Here is a 13680-nt window from a genome sequence, read left to right as displayed (position 1 = left end):
TGCCCCCAGCCCCTTCAGATGGGTTAGGTTAGGGGTACACCACATCATGTATCACACCTCACATGGGAAAGCTGGGTGACAACTTTTATGGGAACGGTGGGTATATAGATAGGACAGCTTATACAGGGTGGATCTTTTTCACTATTTTATAATTAATATGAGCATTAATAAAGCAATATTCATTCGGGGATAACTCGGGAAGCCCGGCAGCACAGGAACCCAAGCGCGGCCGGAACGTTTCTTCCTGTGCTGCTTGTTTCCGGGCAGAGGAATTCAGGGACGGGAAGAGTGTAGTGACATTCTCATGTCTCCGCAGAGGGCAAGTTTCCTGTGCCGCTAGAGCTCCGACCTGTGCCCGTCGTCCTCGTTTACCCTCCGGGAGCCATGGCTGCGGGGCTGGCCTGGAGGCTTTTCCCTGCTCGGTGCGGGTTGCTGGGCAGGAGCTGTGCGGTGAATGGCAGGTGAGTGACTGGCAGCATGGCGCTCCCTGTGTGCGTGCTGCATTAGTGACCGACAGGGCACGCTGATGCTATAGATATTACTGCCCTGCTATTTACACCCCACTTGTTACCTACAGCAACCAATCACGGCGCAGCTTTCATTTGGTAGTAGTCTCTTCAGAAATGAAAGCTGTGCTGTGATTGCTTGATAAATCTGCTGACAATCCATACGCTACCGGCAATGAGAAAAGAAAATGTAAAGCCTTTGAGCTGAGATGGTGGTGCTTGGTCCATGACCACATAGCCAAGGTGGTGCACCCTTCATTTTGGATTCTGCAGCAGGGTCACATTAATACTGGGTGGCATCTCCCTTTGCCGTTATACAGGATGCCATACCCTGAAGAGCAAGCATTATCTTGTTGGAACACAACATCTCCTGAGTCAAAAAGGCAGTAGGGCTGGTTCCATGATGTCCTGGACATCCCAAATCCTGGTCAATGTTCCCTTCATGACTACCAAAAGGGAACGGCGCTAATGGCCCCCTACACAATGACGCCTGGTGTGTCTCCGCATGATGGCAGTAGACGCTCTGACCCTCCTGTGAACTGTGATGTGGCCACCAGTGATGAAAGCGGGTTCTGCCGTGGTGCTAATGTTGGCCACATCAGAGTGGCATGGTGTGGAGACACACTGGGCCCACACCAGGTGTCATTGTGTGGACCACCCCTAGTTACCATGGACGTTCCCCTCTGGTATTCATGCAGAGAACATTGACCAGCCTTCAGTAAGTCCAGGACATCTTGGAATCGGTCTTACTGCCTTTTTTGACTCTGGAGACGTGGTGTTCCAACAAGATAACGCCTGCCCACTACACAATGTGCTCCTCAGGGTATCCAGCAGCTCCCTTGGACAGCTAAATCACGAAATCTGTACCCCGACTGGCCAGGGCGACAGATCTCCCATGCACAGCTGCCAACCATCGCTGAACTACAGGTCCTTCTAAAAAAATTAGCATATTGTGATAAAGTTCATTATTTTCTGTAATGTACTGATAAACATTAGACTTTCATATATTTTAGATTCATTACACACAACTGAAGTAGTTCAAGCCTTTTCTTGTTTTAATATTGATGATTTTGGCATACAGCTCATGAAAACCCCAAATTCCTATCTCCAAAATTTAGCATATTTCATCCGACCAATAAAAGAAAAGTGTTTTTAATACAAAAAAAGTCAACCTTCAAATAATTAAGTTCAGTTATGCACTTAATACTTGGTCGGGAATCCTTTTGCAGAAATGACTGCTTCAATGCGGCGTGGCATGGAGGCAATCAGCCTGTGGCACTGCTGAGGTGTTATGGAGGCCCAGGATGCTTCGATAGCGGCCTTAAGCTCATCCAGAGTGTTGGGTCTTGCGTCTCTCAACTTTCTCTTCCCAATATCCCACAGATTCTCTATGGGGTTCAGGTCAGGAGAGTTGGCAGGCCAATTGAGCACAGTAATACCATGGTCAGTAAACCATTTACCAGTGGTTTTGGCACTGTGAGCAGGTGCCAGGTCGTGCTGAAAAATGAAATCTTCATCTCCATAAAGCTTTTCAGCAGATGGAAGCATGAAGTGCGCCAAAATCTCCTGATAGCTAGCTGCATTGACCCTACCCTTGATAAAACACAGTGGACCAACGCCAGCAGCTGACATGGCACCCCAGACCATCACTGACTGTGGGTACTTGACACTGGACTTCAGGCATTTTGGCATTTCCCTCTCCCCAGTCTTCCTCCAGACTCAGTCCACTGCTTCCGCAGGTCCCCCAAGGTCTGGAATCGGTCCTTCTCCACAATCTTCCTCAGGGTCCGGTCACCTCTTCTCGTTGTGCAGCGTTTTCTGCCACACTTTTTCCTTCCCACAGACTTCCCACTGAGGTGCCTTGATACAGCACTCTGGGAACAGCCTATTCGTTCAGAAATTTCTTTCTGTGTCTTACCCTCTTGCTTGAGGGTGTCAATGATGGCCTTCTGGACAGCAGTCAGGTCGGCAGTCTTACCCATGATTGCGGTTTTGAGTAATGAACCAGGCTGGGAGTTTTTAAAAGCCTCAGGAATCTTTTGCAGGTGTTTAGAGTTAGTTGATTCAGATGATTAGGTTAATAGCTCGTTTAGAGAACCTTTTCATGATATGCTAATTTTTGGAGATAGGAATTTTGGGTTTTCATGAGCTGTATGCCAAAATCATCAATATTAAAACAAGAAAAGGCTTGAACTACTTCAGTTGTGTGTAATGAATCTAAAATACACTGCTCAAAAAAATAAAGGGAACACTTAAACAACACAATGTAACTCCAAGTCAATCACACTTCTGTGAAATCAAACTGTCCACTTAGGAAGCAACACTGAGTGACAATCAATTTCACATGCTGTTGTGCAAATGGGATAGACAACAGGTGGAAATTATAGGCAATTAGCAAGACACCCCCAATAAAGGAGTGGTTCTGCAGGTGGTAACCACAGACCACTTCTCAGTTTCTATGCTTCCTGACTGATGTTTTGGTCACTTTTGAATGCTGGCGGTGCTTTCACTCTAGTGGTAGCATGAGACAGAGTCTACAACCCACACAAGTGGCTCAGGTAGTGCAGCTTATCCAGGATGGCACATCAATGTGAGCTGTGGCAAGAAGGTTTGCTGTGTCTGTCAGCGTAGTGTCCAGAGCATGGAGGCGCTACCAGGAGACAGGCCAGTACATCAGGAGACGTAGAGGAGGCCATAGGAGGGCAACAACCCAGCAGCAGGACCGCTACCTCCGCCTTTGTGCAAGGAGGAACAGGAGGAGCACTGCCAGAGCCCTGCAAAACGACCTCCAGCAGGCCACAAATGTGCATGTGTCTGCTCAAACAGTCAGAAACAGACTCCATGAGGGTGATATGAGGGCCCGACGTCCACAGGTGGGGGTTGTGCTTACAGCCCAACACCGTGCAGGACGTTTGGCATTTGCCAGAGAACACCAAGATTGGCAAATTCGCCACTGGCGCCCTGTGCTCCTAACAGATGAAAGCAGGTTCACACTGAGCACATGTGACAGACGTGACAGAGTCTGGAGACGCCGTGGAGAACGTTCTGCTGCCTGCAACATCCTCCAGCATGACCGGTTTGGCATTGGGTCAGTAATGGTGTGGGGTGGCATTTCTTTGGAGGGCCGAACAGCCCTCCATGTGCTCGCCAGAGGTAGCCTGACTGTCATTAGGTACCGAGATAAGATCCTCAGACCCCTTGTGAGACCATATGCTGGTCCGGTTGGCTCTGGGTTCCTCCTAATGCAAGACAATGCTAGACCTCATGTGGTTGGAGTGTGTCAGCAGTTCCTGCAAGACGAAGGCATTGATGCTATGGACTGGCCCGCCTGTTCCCCAGACCTGAATCCAATTGAGCACATCTGGGACATCATGTCTCGCTCTATCCACCAACATCATGTTGCACCACAGACTGTCCAGGAGTTGGCAGATGCTTTAGTCCAGGTCTGGGAGGAGATCCCTCAGGAGACCGTCCGCCACCTCATCAGGAGCATGCACAGGCGTTGTAGGGAGGTCATACAGGCACGTGGAGGCCACACACACTACTGAGCCTCATTTTGACTTGTTTTAAGGACATTACATCAAAGTTGGATCAGCCTGTAGTGTGTTTTTCCACTTTAATTTTGAGTGTGACTCCAAATCCAGACCTCCATGGGTTCCATTTTTTTTTTATTTTTGTGTGATTTTGTTGTCAGCACATTCAACTATGTAAAGAACAAAGTATTTCAGAAGAATATTTAATTAACTCAGATCTAGGATGTGTTATTTTTGTGTTCCCTTTATTTTTTTGAGCAGTGTATATGAAAGTCTAATGTTTATCAGTACATTACAGAAAATAATGAACTTTATCACAATATGCTAATTTTTTGAGAAGGACCTGTATTATTCCACCGCAGTGCCTCTTGGCAGAGCTGGATCATTTTACTAATGTCTTCCACCATGCTCTAGATCTCCCTCAGACCTCTTTGTACTCGTACCTCCTTCTGGGTGCAAGGTTTGGAGGATGATTATGAAGAGTGCCTGTGACAATAACTTTGTGAACAGTGCCACGTCCAGTGGTCATGTGACTTGTGAACCAGTGACTCCAGTGTCTAGGTATATCTGGAATATGGTTGAACTGCTTCCTTCTTGCTTCCCGGCAGCTGTCCATCCAGAGTCCTGCTAGTCCGGCACGGCAGCACCAGTACCTGGTGGGACGAACATCTCTCTGAAGAAAGCAAACAATACATGAAACAGCTGACTGCACAGGAATACAAGAGTATGACAGCAAGCAAGCTCTGTCCTCTGAAGGATGAGCCGTGGCCTATAAAGCCCTGGGAACCAGGTAGGTTCAGGGACTTACCTGATATGTAGCGTTATCGTGTAGGCAAGGTTCACTTCTGTGGTGGAGGTTCCATTAGGTCAAAATACCGCTACATGCCAGAAACCTGATGGCTCCCATTACGGCCACTGGGGTCCATCAGGCACCGTTGACGTCCGGAATATTCCGGATCAGGCACTTCCTTTCTTTTTTATTTATTTTTATGATCCTGTAAACAGAAAGATGGAAAAAGTGGCATATATGTGAACCTAGCCTTAACCTCTTAAGGACACATGACGTACCGGTACGTCATGATGTCCTGGTACTTAAGGACACATGACGTACCGGTACGTCATGTGTTGTTCCGATCACTGCCGCCCGGCCGGCAGTGATCGGAACCCGGTGCCTGCTCAAATCATTGAGCAGGCACCTAGGCTAAATGCGCGGGGGGGTCCCGTGACCCCCCCATGTCGGCGATCGCGGCAAACCGCAGGTCAATTCAGACCTGCGGTTTGCTGCGATTTCTGCAGTTTCTGGACCGCGGGGATCAGAAACTTTATATGCCTAAAATAACGTTTTATTAACCCCCCTGCACCCCCGAATGATTTTATGGTGGCGGGAGGTGCAGGGGGAGGGTTGCGGGAGGCGGGCGGTGCGGCAGGCGGGATCGCGATCCCCCGCCCGCCTCCCCTTGTATAACCGTTGGTTTCTAGTGGGTATACCAGGGTGCCAGCACATTGCTGGCACCCTGGTATAAACGGCTGACATCTGCGATGCGATGTCAGCTGTTTAACCCTTTCCATACAGCGGTCCGCTGTATGGAAAAGGTTAACAGCGCAGGGAGCTCCCTCCCTCTCCCATCGGGGAGCTGCTGTGCCTTTGCAGCCCCCTGATGGGGAGGGAGAGAGCCCCCAGACAGCCCCCCGACAGATCCCCTCCTTACCCTTCCCCGTCTGCGCAGTTCTGACCAGTACTGAGCAGACGAGGAAGGTTCCCATGGCAACAGGACGCCGTCTCAGGCGTCCTGCTGTCCATGGTGCTGAACAGATCTGTGCTAAAAGGCATAGATCTGTTCAGACAAGTGTAAAATACAGTGCAGTACAATATATATTGTACTGTACTGTATTATACAGACATCAGACCCACTGGATCTTCAAGAACCAAGTGGGTCTGGGTCAAAAAAAAGTAAATAAAAGTGAAAAAAAAGTAAAAATCAAAAAACACATTTATCACTGATTAAAAATGAAAAAAATAAAATACACTACACATGTTTGGTATCGCCGCGTCCGTAATGACCTGATCTATAAAACGTTCATGTTACTTTACCCGAACGGTGAACGCCATAAAAATAAAAAATAAAAAACTATGATGAAATTGAAATTTTGCCCACCTTACTTCCCAAAAAAGGTAATAAAAGTGATCATAAAAGTCGCATGTACGCCAAAATTGTAACAATCAAACCGTCATCTCATCCCGCAAAAATCATACCCTACCCAAGATAATCGCCCAAAAACTGAAAAAACTATGGCTCTTAGACTATGGAAACACTAAAACATGATTTTTTTTGTTTCAAAAATGAAATCATTGTGTAAAACTTACATAAATAAAAAAAAAGTATACATATTAGGTATCGCCGTGTCCGTATCGACCGGCTCTATAAAAATATCACATGATCTAACCCCTCAGATGACCACCGTAAAAAAATAAAAATAAAAACTGTGTAAAAAAAGCCATTTTTTGTCATCTTACGTCACAAAAAGTGTAATAGCAAGCAATCAAAAAGTCATATGCTCCCCAAAATAGATGCCAATCAAACCGTCATCTCATCCCGCAAAAAATGAGACCCTACTTAAGATAATCGCCCAAAAACTGAAAAAACTATGGCTCTTAGACTATGGAGACACTAAAACATTTTTTTTTTTTTAAATGAAATCATTGTGTAAAACTTACATAAATAAAAAAAATTGTATACATATTAGGTATCGCCGCGTCCGTGACAACCTGCTATATAAAAATACCACATGATCTAACCTGTCAGATGAATGTTGTAAATAACAAAAAAAAAAGTGCCAAAAAAGCTATTTCTTGTTACCTTGCCGCACAAAAAAGTGTAATATAGAGCAACCAAAAATCATATGTACCCTAAACTAGTACCAACAAAACTGCCAACCTATCCCGTAGTTTCTAAAATGGGGTCACTTTTTTGGAGTTTCTACTCTAGGGGTGCATCAGGGGGGCTTCAAATGGGACATGGTGTAAAAAAAAACTGTCCAGCAAAACCTGCCTTCCAAAAACCGTATGGCATTTTTTTCCTTCTGCGCCCTGCCGTGTGCCCGTACAGCTGTTTACGACCACATATGGGGTGTTTCTGTAAACTACAGAATTAGGGCCATAAATAATGAGTTTTGTTTGGCTGTTAACCCTTGCTTTGTAACTGGAAAAAAAATATTAAAATGGAAAATCTGCCAAAAAAGTGAAATTTTGAAATTGTGTCTCTATTTTCCATTAAATCTTGTGCAACACCTAAAGGGTTAACGACGTAAGTAAAATCAGTTTTGAATACCTTGAGGGGTGTAGTTTCTTAGATGGGGTCACTTTTAGGGAGTTTCTCCTCTAGGGGTGCATCAGGGGGGCTTCAAATGGGACATGGTGTAAATAAACCAGTCCATAAAAATCTGGCTTCCAAAAACCAAACGGCGCACCTTTCACTCTACGCCCTGCTGTGTGGCCGTACAGTAGTTTACGGCCACATATTGGGTGTTTCTGTAAACGGCAGAGTCAGGGCAATAAAGATACAGTCTTGTTTGGCTGTTAACCCTTGGTTTGTTAGTGGAAAAAATGGGTTAAAATGAAAAATTAGACAAAAAAATGAAATTCTCAAATTTCCTCCCCATTTGCCAATAACTCTTGTGCAACACCTAAAGGGTTAACAACGTATGCAAAATCAGTTTTGAATACCTTGAGGGGTGTAGTTTCTTAGATGGGGTCATTTTTGGGTGGTTTCTATTATGTAAGCCTCGCAAAGTGACTTCAGACCTGAACTAGTCCCTAAAAATAGAGTTTTTGTAAATTTCTGAAAAATTTCAAGATTTGCTTCTAAACTTCTAAGCCTTATAACATCCCCAAAAAATAAAATATCATTCCCAAAACAATTCAAACATAAAGCAGACATATGGGGAATGTAAAGTCATCACAATTTTTGGGGGTATTACTATGTATTACAGAAGTAGAGAAACTGAAACTTTGAAATTTGCAAATTTTTCCAAATTTTTGTTAAATTAGGTATTTTTTGGTGCAAAAAAAATAATTTTTTTGACTTCATTTTACCAGTGTCATGAAGTACAATATGTGACGAAAAAACAATCTCAGAACGGCCTGGATAAGTCAAAGCGTTTTAAAGTTATCAGCACTTAAAGGGACTCTGGTCAGATTTGCAAAAAATGGCCTGGTCCTAAGGTGTAAAAAGGCTGTGTCCTTAAGGGGTTAAAGGAGTTGTTCCAGAATGACGACTTATCACCTGTCCCAAGGAAAGTGTCTGATATTTGGCGGTTTGACCTCTGGGACCTAACACCTCCTGAATGGGGACCACCTGTTTAAATGGAGCTGCGGTTGTGTCATCTCTACGATACTGCCGGAGATAGCCAAGCACTGTACTCTGTTATCTTCAGCTCTCTAAACTTTAAATGCAGCGGCAATGTGAATGCTCGACCATGGGGGTTATAGGACCCCTCTTTTCGCAGTTGATGGAGGTCCCCCCCGTACGATCTGACACTTATAACCTATCTTGTGCATAAGTAATACGTGGTCATTCTGGGACAATCCCTTTAACCCATTAGTGACCAGCCTGTTGTGAACTGTTTAGTGACTAAGCAATTTTTTTCATCGTCGCATTCCAAGAGCCACACATTTATCTTTACACCGATGTGGCCGTATGAGGGCTTGTTTTTGTGGATAAAGTTGTAGCTTTCAGTGGCAACATTCTGGTGTATGCATAGCTCATTGATGGACTTTTATTCACTCTTTCTGGCAGGATGAGAAAAAAAACGTCAATACTGCTTATTAAGTTATGTTTACAATTTGATCAGTTTTTACAATTACAGCAAATACCGTATTTTTCGCCCAATAATACCCACCGGCCATAAGACGCACCTAGGTTTCTGAGGAGGAAAATAATAAAAGAAAAAATTTTTTGAACCAAAAAGTGTGCTTTTGGTGGGTTTTGAACTAATGGTGGTCTGTGGATGGCACTGTTATGGGGGATCATTGTGGGGGCATCTGTGGATGACATATATAGCATCTTATCTAATGTGTCATCCACGTGTCCCTGTGTAGTGAATGGGGGGCCGGCGTCTGGTTCCGTAATGGCAGCGGGGCTCGGTGCAGTCACTGTATTCTACTACACCGGGCCCCGCTCATTGTAGTATAATCATATCTAACTTGTAGGTATTGTTAAAGTATTCAAATCATCTTAAATCCAGTGCTGTACTACTTGCTACTGACTTCTTGGCAGTTAGGAGGCCGGGCGGGCGCTCGCAGTGTAGCTCACTACGTTATGCACCTGCGCCGCCTGCGTCATTCATAAAGTGGGCGGAGCAGGCGCGTGACGTAGTGAGCTACACTTGGAGCGCCCGCACGTCCGGCCTCCTGACTGCCAAGAAGTTAGTAGTAAGTAGTACAGCGATAGAGTTAAGATGATTTGAATACTTTAACAATACCTACAAGTTAGATAGGATTATACTACAGTGAGCGGGGAACGGTGTAGTAGAATACAGTGACTGCACCGGGCCCCGCTGCCATTACAGAACCAGATGCCGGCCCCCAGCCCCTCCTCAGCCGATACAGTCGCAGCATTCGCCACATAAGATGCACTGCTATTTCCCCCCCACTTTTGAGGGGGGAAAAGTGCGTCTTATAGGGCGAAAAATACGGTACATATAGGGGGTCATTTACGATCAGAAATACACCTATATAAGGCGTATTTCTGGCGCAGATTGCGGCATCAACCCATCCCAAGACTGATAACTTTTTTTTCTAGAGCTCTATGAGGGGTTGATTTTTGTGGGGTCACTTCTAGTTTCCATTTGTATCATTTTGGGGGTAAATAAGACTTTTTGATCACTTTTTTTTTTTTTTTCCTCTCATGGTAGCAAATAAGGGTACTTTCACACTAGCGTTTTTCTTTTCCGGCACTGAGTTCCGTCAAAAGGGCTCAATGCCGGAAAAGAACTGATCAGTTATATCCCCATGCATTCTGAATGGAGAGCAATCCGTTCAGGATGCATCAGGATGTCTTCAGTTCAGTCATTTTGACTGATCAGGCAAAAGATAAAACCGCAGCATGCTACCGTTTTATCTCCGGCCAAAAAAACTGAAGACTTGCCTGAATGCCGGCATTTTTTTCATTAGGAATGTATTAGTGCCGGATCCGGCATTCAAAATACCGGGAAAAAAGGTGAAAAAAATAGATGACACCGGAAAGACGGATCCGGCATTTCAATGCATTTTTCTGACTGATCAGGCATTTTTAGGACTGATCAGGATCCTGATCAGTCTTACTAATGCAATCAGATGGCATACATTTTGCCGGATCACTCTGCTGCAAGTGTGAAAGTAGCCTAAACTACATGGGCATTCACCACATGGGATAATTGTATAGTGCGGGTCGTTACCGACTTTTTATTTTTGAAACTTTTTTTTTTCAAATTTCAAAAAATTTATAGCACTTTTATTTATACCATTTATTTGATCTCTTCTACAGTGCCCTGAAAAGTATTCATACCCCTTGAACTTTATCAGTTTTTGTCACATCACGCCAACATGCTTACATGTATTTTATTGGGATTTTATGTGATAGACCAACACAAAGTAGACAGTATGTGTGAAGTGAAAAGAAAATGATACATGGTAACATAGTACATAAGGCTGAAAAAAGACATTTGTCCATCAAGTTCGGCTTGTTATCCTGCAAGTTGATCCACCTCATTATGATTTGCCGCCTTGTCTATCTCGTTTAGTAATAGATTTTCTGTAGACTCTGGTATATTAGGTGGTTTATAGTAAACTCCTTAGTAATTTATTGTTGTTTTTTCCTCCATGTATTTCTACCCACAGTGACTCCACATGTTCATGTCCCTCTCTTATATCTTGCCGGAGTGTGGGCTTTAGACAGGACTTTACATAAAGGCAGACCCCTCCACCTCTCCGGTTTTGACGATCCTTTCTAAACAGACTGTAACCTTGTACATTAACTGCCCAGTCATAGCTATCATCCAGCCATGTCTCAGTTATTCCCACTATGTCATAGTCCTTACACCTCACTAATTCCAGCTCCCCAGTTTTATTAGTCAGGCTTCTGGCATTAGTATACATACATTTGAGAGGTTTATGTATATTTTTTACCCTACACCTTTCCTTCTGAACTGTTCTAGTCCCTCCTTCCATTCCTCCCCAGTCCCACTACCTTGCCCCCGGTCTCTATCTTCCCCTCCTATAATGTAATTACCCTCCCCTCAGTCTCTAGTTTAAACACTCCTCCAACCTTCTAGCCATCTTCTCCCCCAACACAGCTGCCCCTTCCCCATTGAGGTGCAGCCCGTCCCTACGATAGAGCCTGTAGCCGATAGAGAAGTCGGCCCAGTTCTCCAGGAACCCAAACCCCTCCTTCCTACACCAGTTCTTGAGCCACTTGTTAATCTCCCGCTGCCTTTCTTGTGTGGCCCGTGGTACAGGTAGTATTCCGGAAAATACTACCTTTGAGGTCCTTGCCCTAAGCTTTTGACCTAAATCCCTGAAATCATTTTTAAGGACTCTCCACCTACCCCTAACTTTGTCATTGGTTCCGATATGGACCATGACCGCTGGATCTTCTCCAGCCCCTCCCAGTAATCTGTCAACCCGATCCGCGATGTGTCGAACTCTAGCGCCAGGAAGACAGCACACTGTTCGGCGATCACGGTCTTTGTGACAGATTTCCCTATCTGTTCCTCTAATAATGGAGTCTCCCACTACCAGCACCTGTCTGGCCTGCCCTGCTCTCCTGGTCCCCTGCTTACTGGAGCTGACATTCCCCTGACTGGCAGGGAAGTGTCCGGCTGCGGCAGTGCCATCCCTGGACTGACATCCCCCTCATCTGCCAAACGTGCCAACTTGCTGGGGTGTGTCAGATCAGGGCTAGCCTCCCTGGCACTCTTCCCTCTACCCCGCTTTCTAACTGTTACCCAGCTAGCTACCTCACTTTCCTGAGCCTCCTCTCTGTCACCCTCCCCCTCATCTACCCCAAAGAGTGCTTGCTCGGTGAGAAGCAAACTCTTTTGCAAATTGTCAATGCCTCTCAGTGTTGCAACTCGCTCATTTAGAGACTCGATGTGCGATTCCAAACGGGTAATTTGCTCACATCTTGAACAAAGATATACACCCTCGAACGGCTGTTTCAGGACTGCATACATCATGCAAGATGTGCACTGGACTGCGTTGTCAATTGTGCAACACATACTAAATGGGGATTATACCACAAAAGCGAAAAATAAAATCTAATTTAATAATAAGAAACTGGCTAATTGCAGTCCCCCACTTAAGTCCCTGAATCTAATGTCACTAAATCTTAAGTCACACATTTACACAACCACACACTTAATCAACCACGCGCCGCGGTCAAACTAGCTTTATATATCTCCTTATATTAATATAAATTAAGCACACTACAACAGCCTGGTTTGTTTTCCCTCTGGAAAACATATATTTATTTTTATATATATTAAATTTTTTCAAATAAACATAAGATACATTCAAGATAACCAAAGAGTTACATGACAAATGTTTTGATACAACATTCCAGTTGCATATATCCTATTAGGGATCGAACGATATTGATTTTTTAGGGCCGATACCGATAATCTATACAGTTATTCTGTGAATTTTCATTTAAAAAAAAAAATATAATAATTCCTACACAAATCTGCTGAAAATGAATGTTTATTGTTAACGTGTAGTTTTTTTTTTGTAAGGAGGAGGGGAGAGGGGACCCTGTGGCCACTGCCACCAATGATTAATACTGGGGGGCTTGGGTGGGGGGGCGCACTGCGCCACCAATGATTAATACTGGGGCTTGGGTGGGGGGCGCACTGCGCCACCAATGATTAATACTGGGGCTTGGGTGGGGGGCGCACTGCGCCACCAATGATAATACTGGGGGGCTTGGGTGGGGGGGGGGGCGCACTGCACCACCAATGATCAATACTGGGGGGCTTGGGTGGGGGGGCGCACTGCGCCACCAATGATTAATACTGGGGGGCTTGGGTGGGGGGGCGCACTGCGCCACCAATGATTAATACTGGGGGGCTTGGGTGGGGGGGCGCACTGCGCCACCAATGATTAATACTGGGGTTTGGGGGGTGCACTGCGCCACCAATGATTAATATTGGGGGGGGGCGCACTGCACCGACCAATGATTAATACTGGGGTTTGGGGGGTGCACTGCGCCACCAATGATTAATATTGGGGGGGGGGCGCACTGCACCGACCAATGATTGATTAATACTGGGGTTGGGGGGGGCGCACTGCGCCACCAATGAAGATAACTCATTAATTCATATACCTGAGGGGTTAACTACCGCAGATCGCAGCTACTTGTCATAGAGGTCGGGAGCCGTCTATGTGATTCTGCAGCCAGCTCCCGCCTCCTGTTGAATTTGAATGAATGAGAGAGTTCTCTTCATTGGTGGTGCAGTGGCCACAGCCCCTCCCCTCCTCTTGTCCTCCCTCCTCTAATTGGCGGCAGCACAGGGGGGAGGGAGACACTGCTTCCTTCTCCTCTGTGCTGCTGAGGGAACACGGAGAGCGCTGAGAGCAGCGCGATCTGTGTTCCCAATACGTTATC

At 45.5% G+C, this 13680-nt stretch overlaps 1 protein-coding gene across 1 annotated transcript in view; it reads left to right on the top strand.

Annotated features, from left to right (window-relative positions):
• The first annotated feature begins 267 nt into the window (after positions 1 to 267).
• Positions 268 to 13680, top strand: part of MRPL3 (mitochondrial ribosomal protein L3) — a 115004-nt gene continuing 101591 nt past the window's right edge. The window contains exons 1-2 of the mRNA XM_040432837.1: positions 268 to 461; positions 4648 to 4829. Coding sequence (XP_040288771.1) covers positions 385 to 461; positions 4648 to 4829 — 259 coding nt within the window. The 5' untranslated portion in view covers positions 268 to 384. The remainder of the gene's footprint in view (positions 462 to 4647; positions 4830 to 13680) is intronic.

The sequence above is a fragment of the Bufo bufo genome, chromosome 5 (assembly GCF_905171765.1).
Source record: "Bufo bufo chromosome 5, aBufBuf1.1, whole genome shotgun sequence".
Lineage (NCBI taxonomy): Eukaryota > Metazoa > Chordata > Amphibia > Anura > Bufonidae > Bufo > Bufo bufo.
The sequence above is the reverse complement of the archived record's forward strand: the minus strand, read 5'-3'. Positions and strand labels throughout refer to the sequence as shown.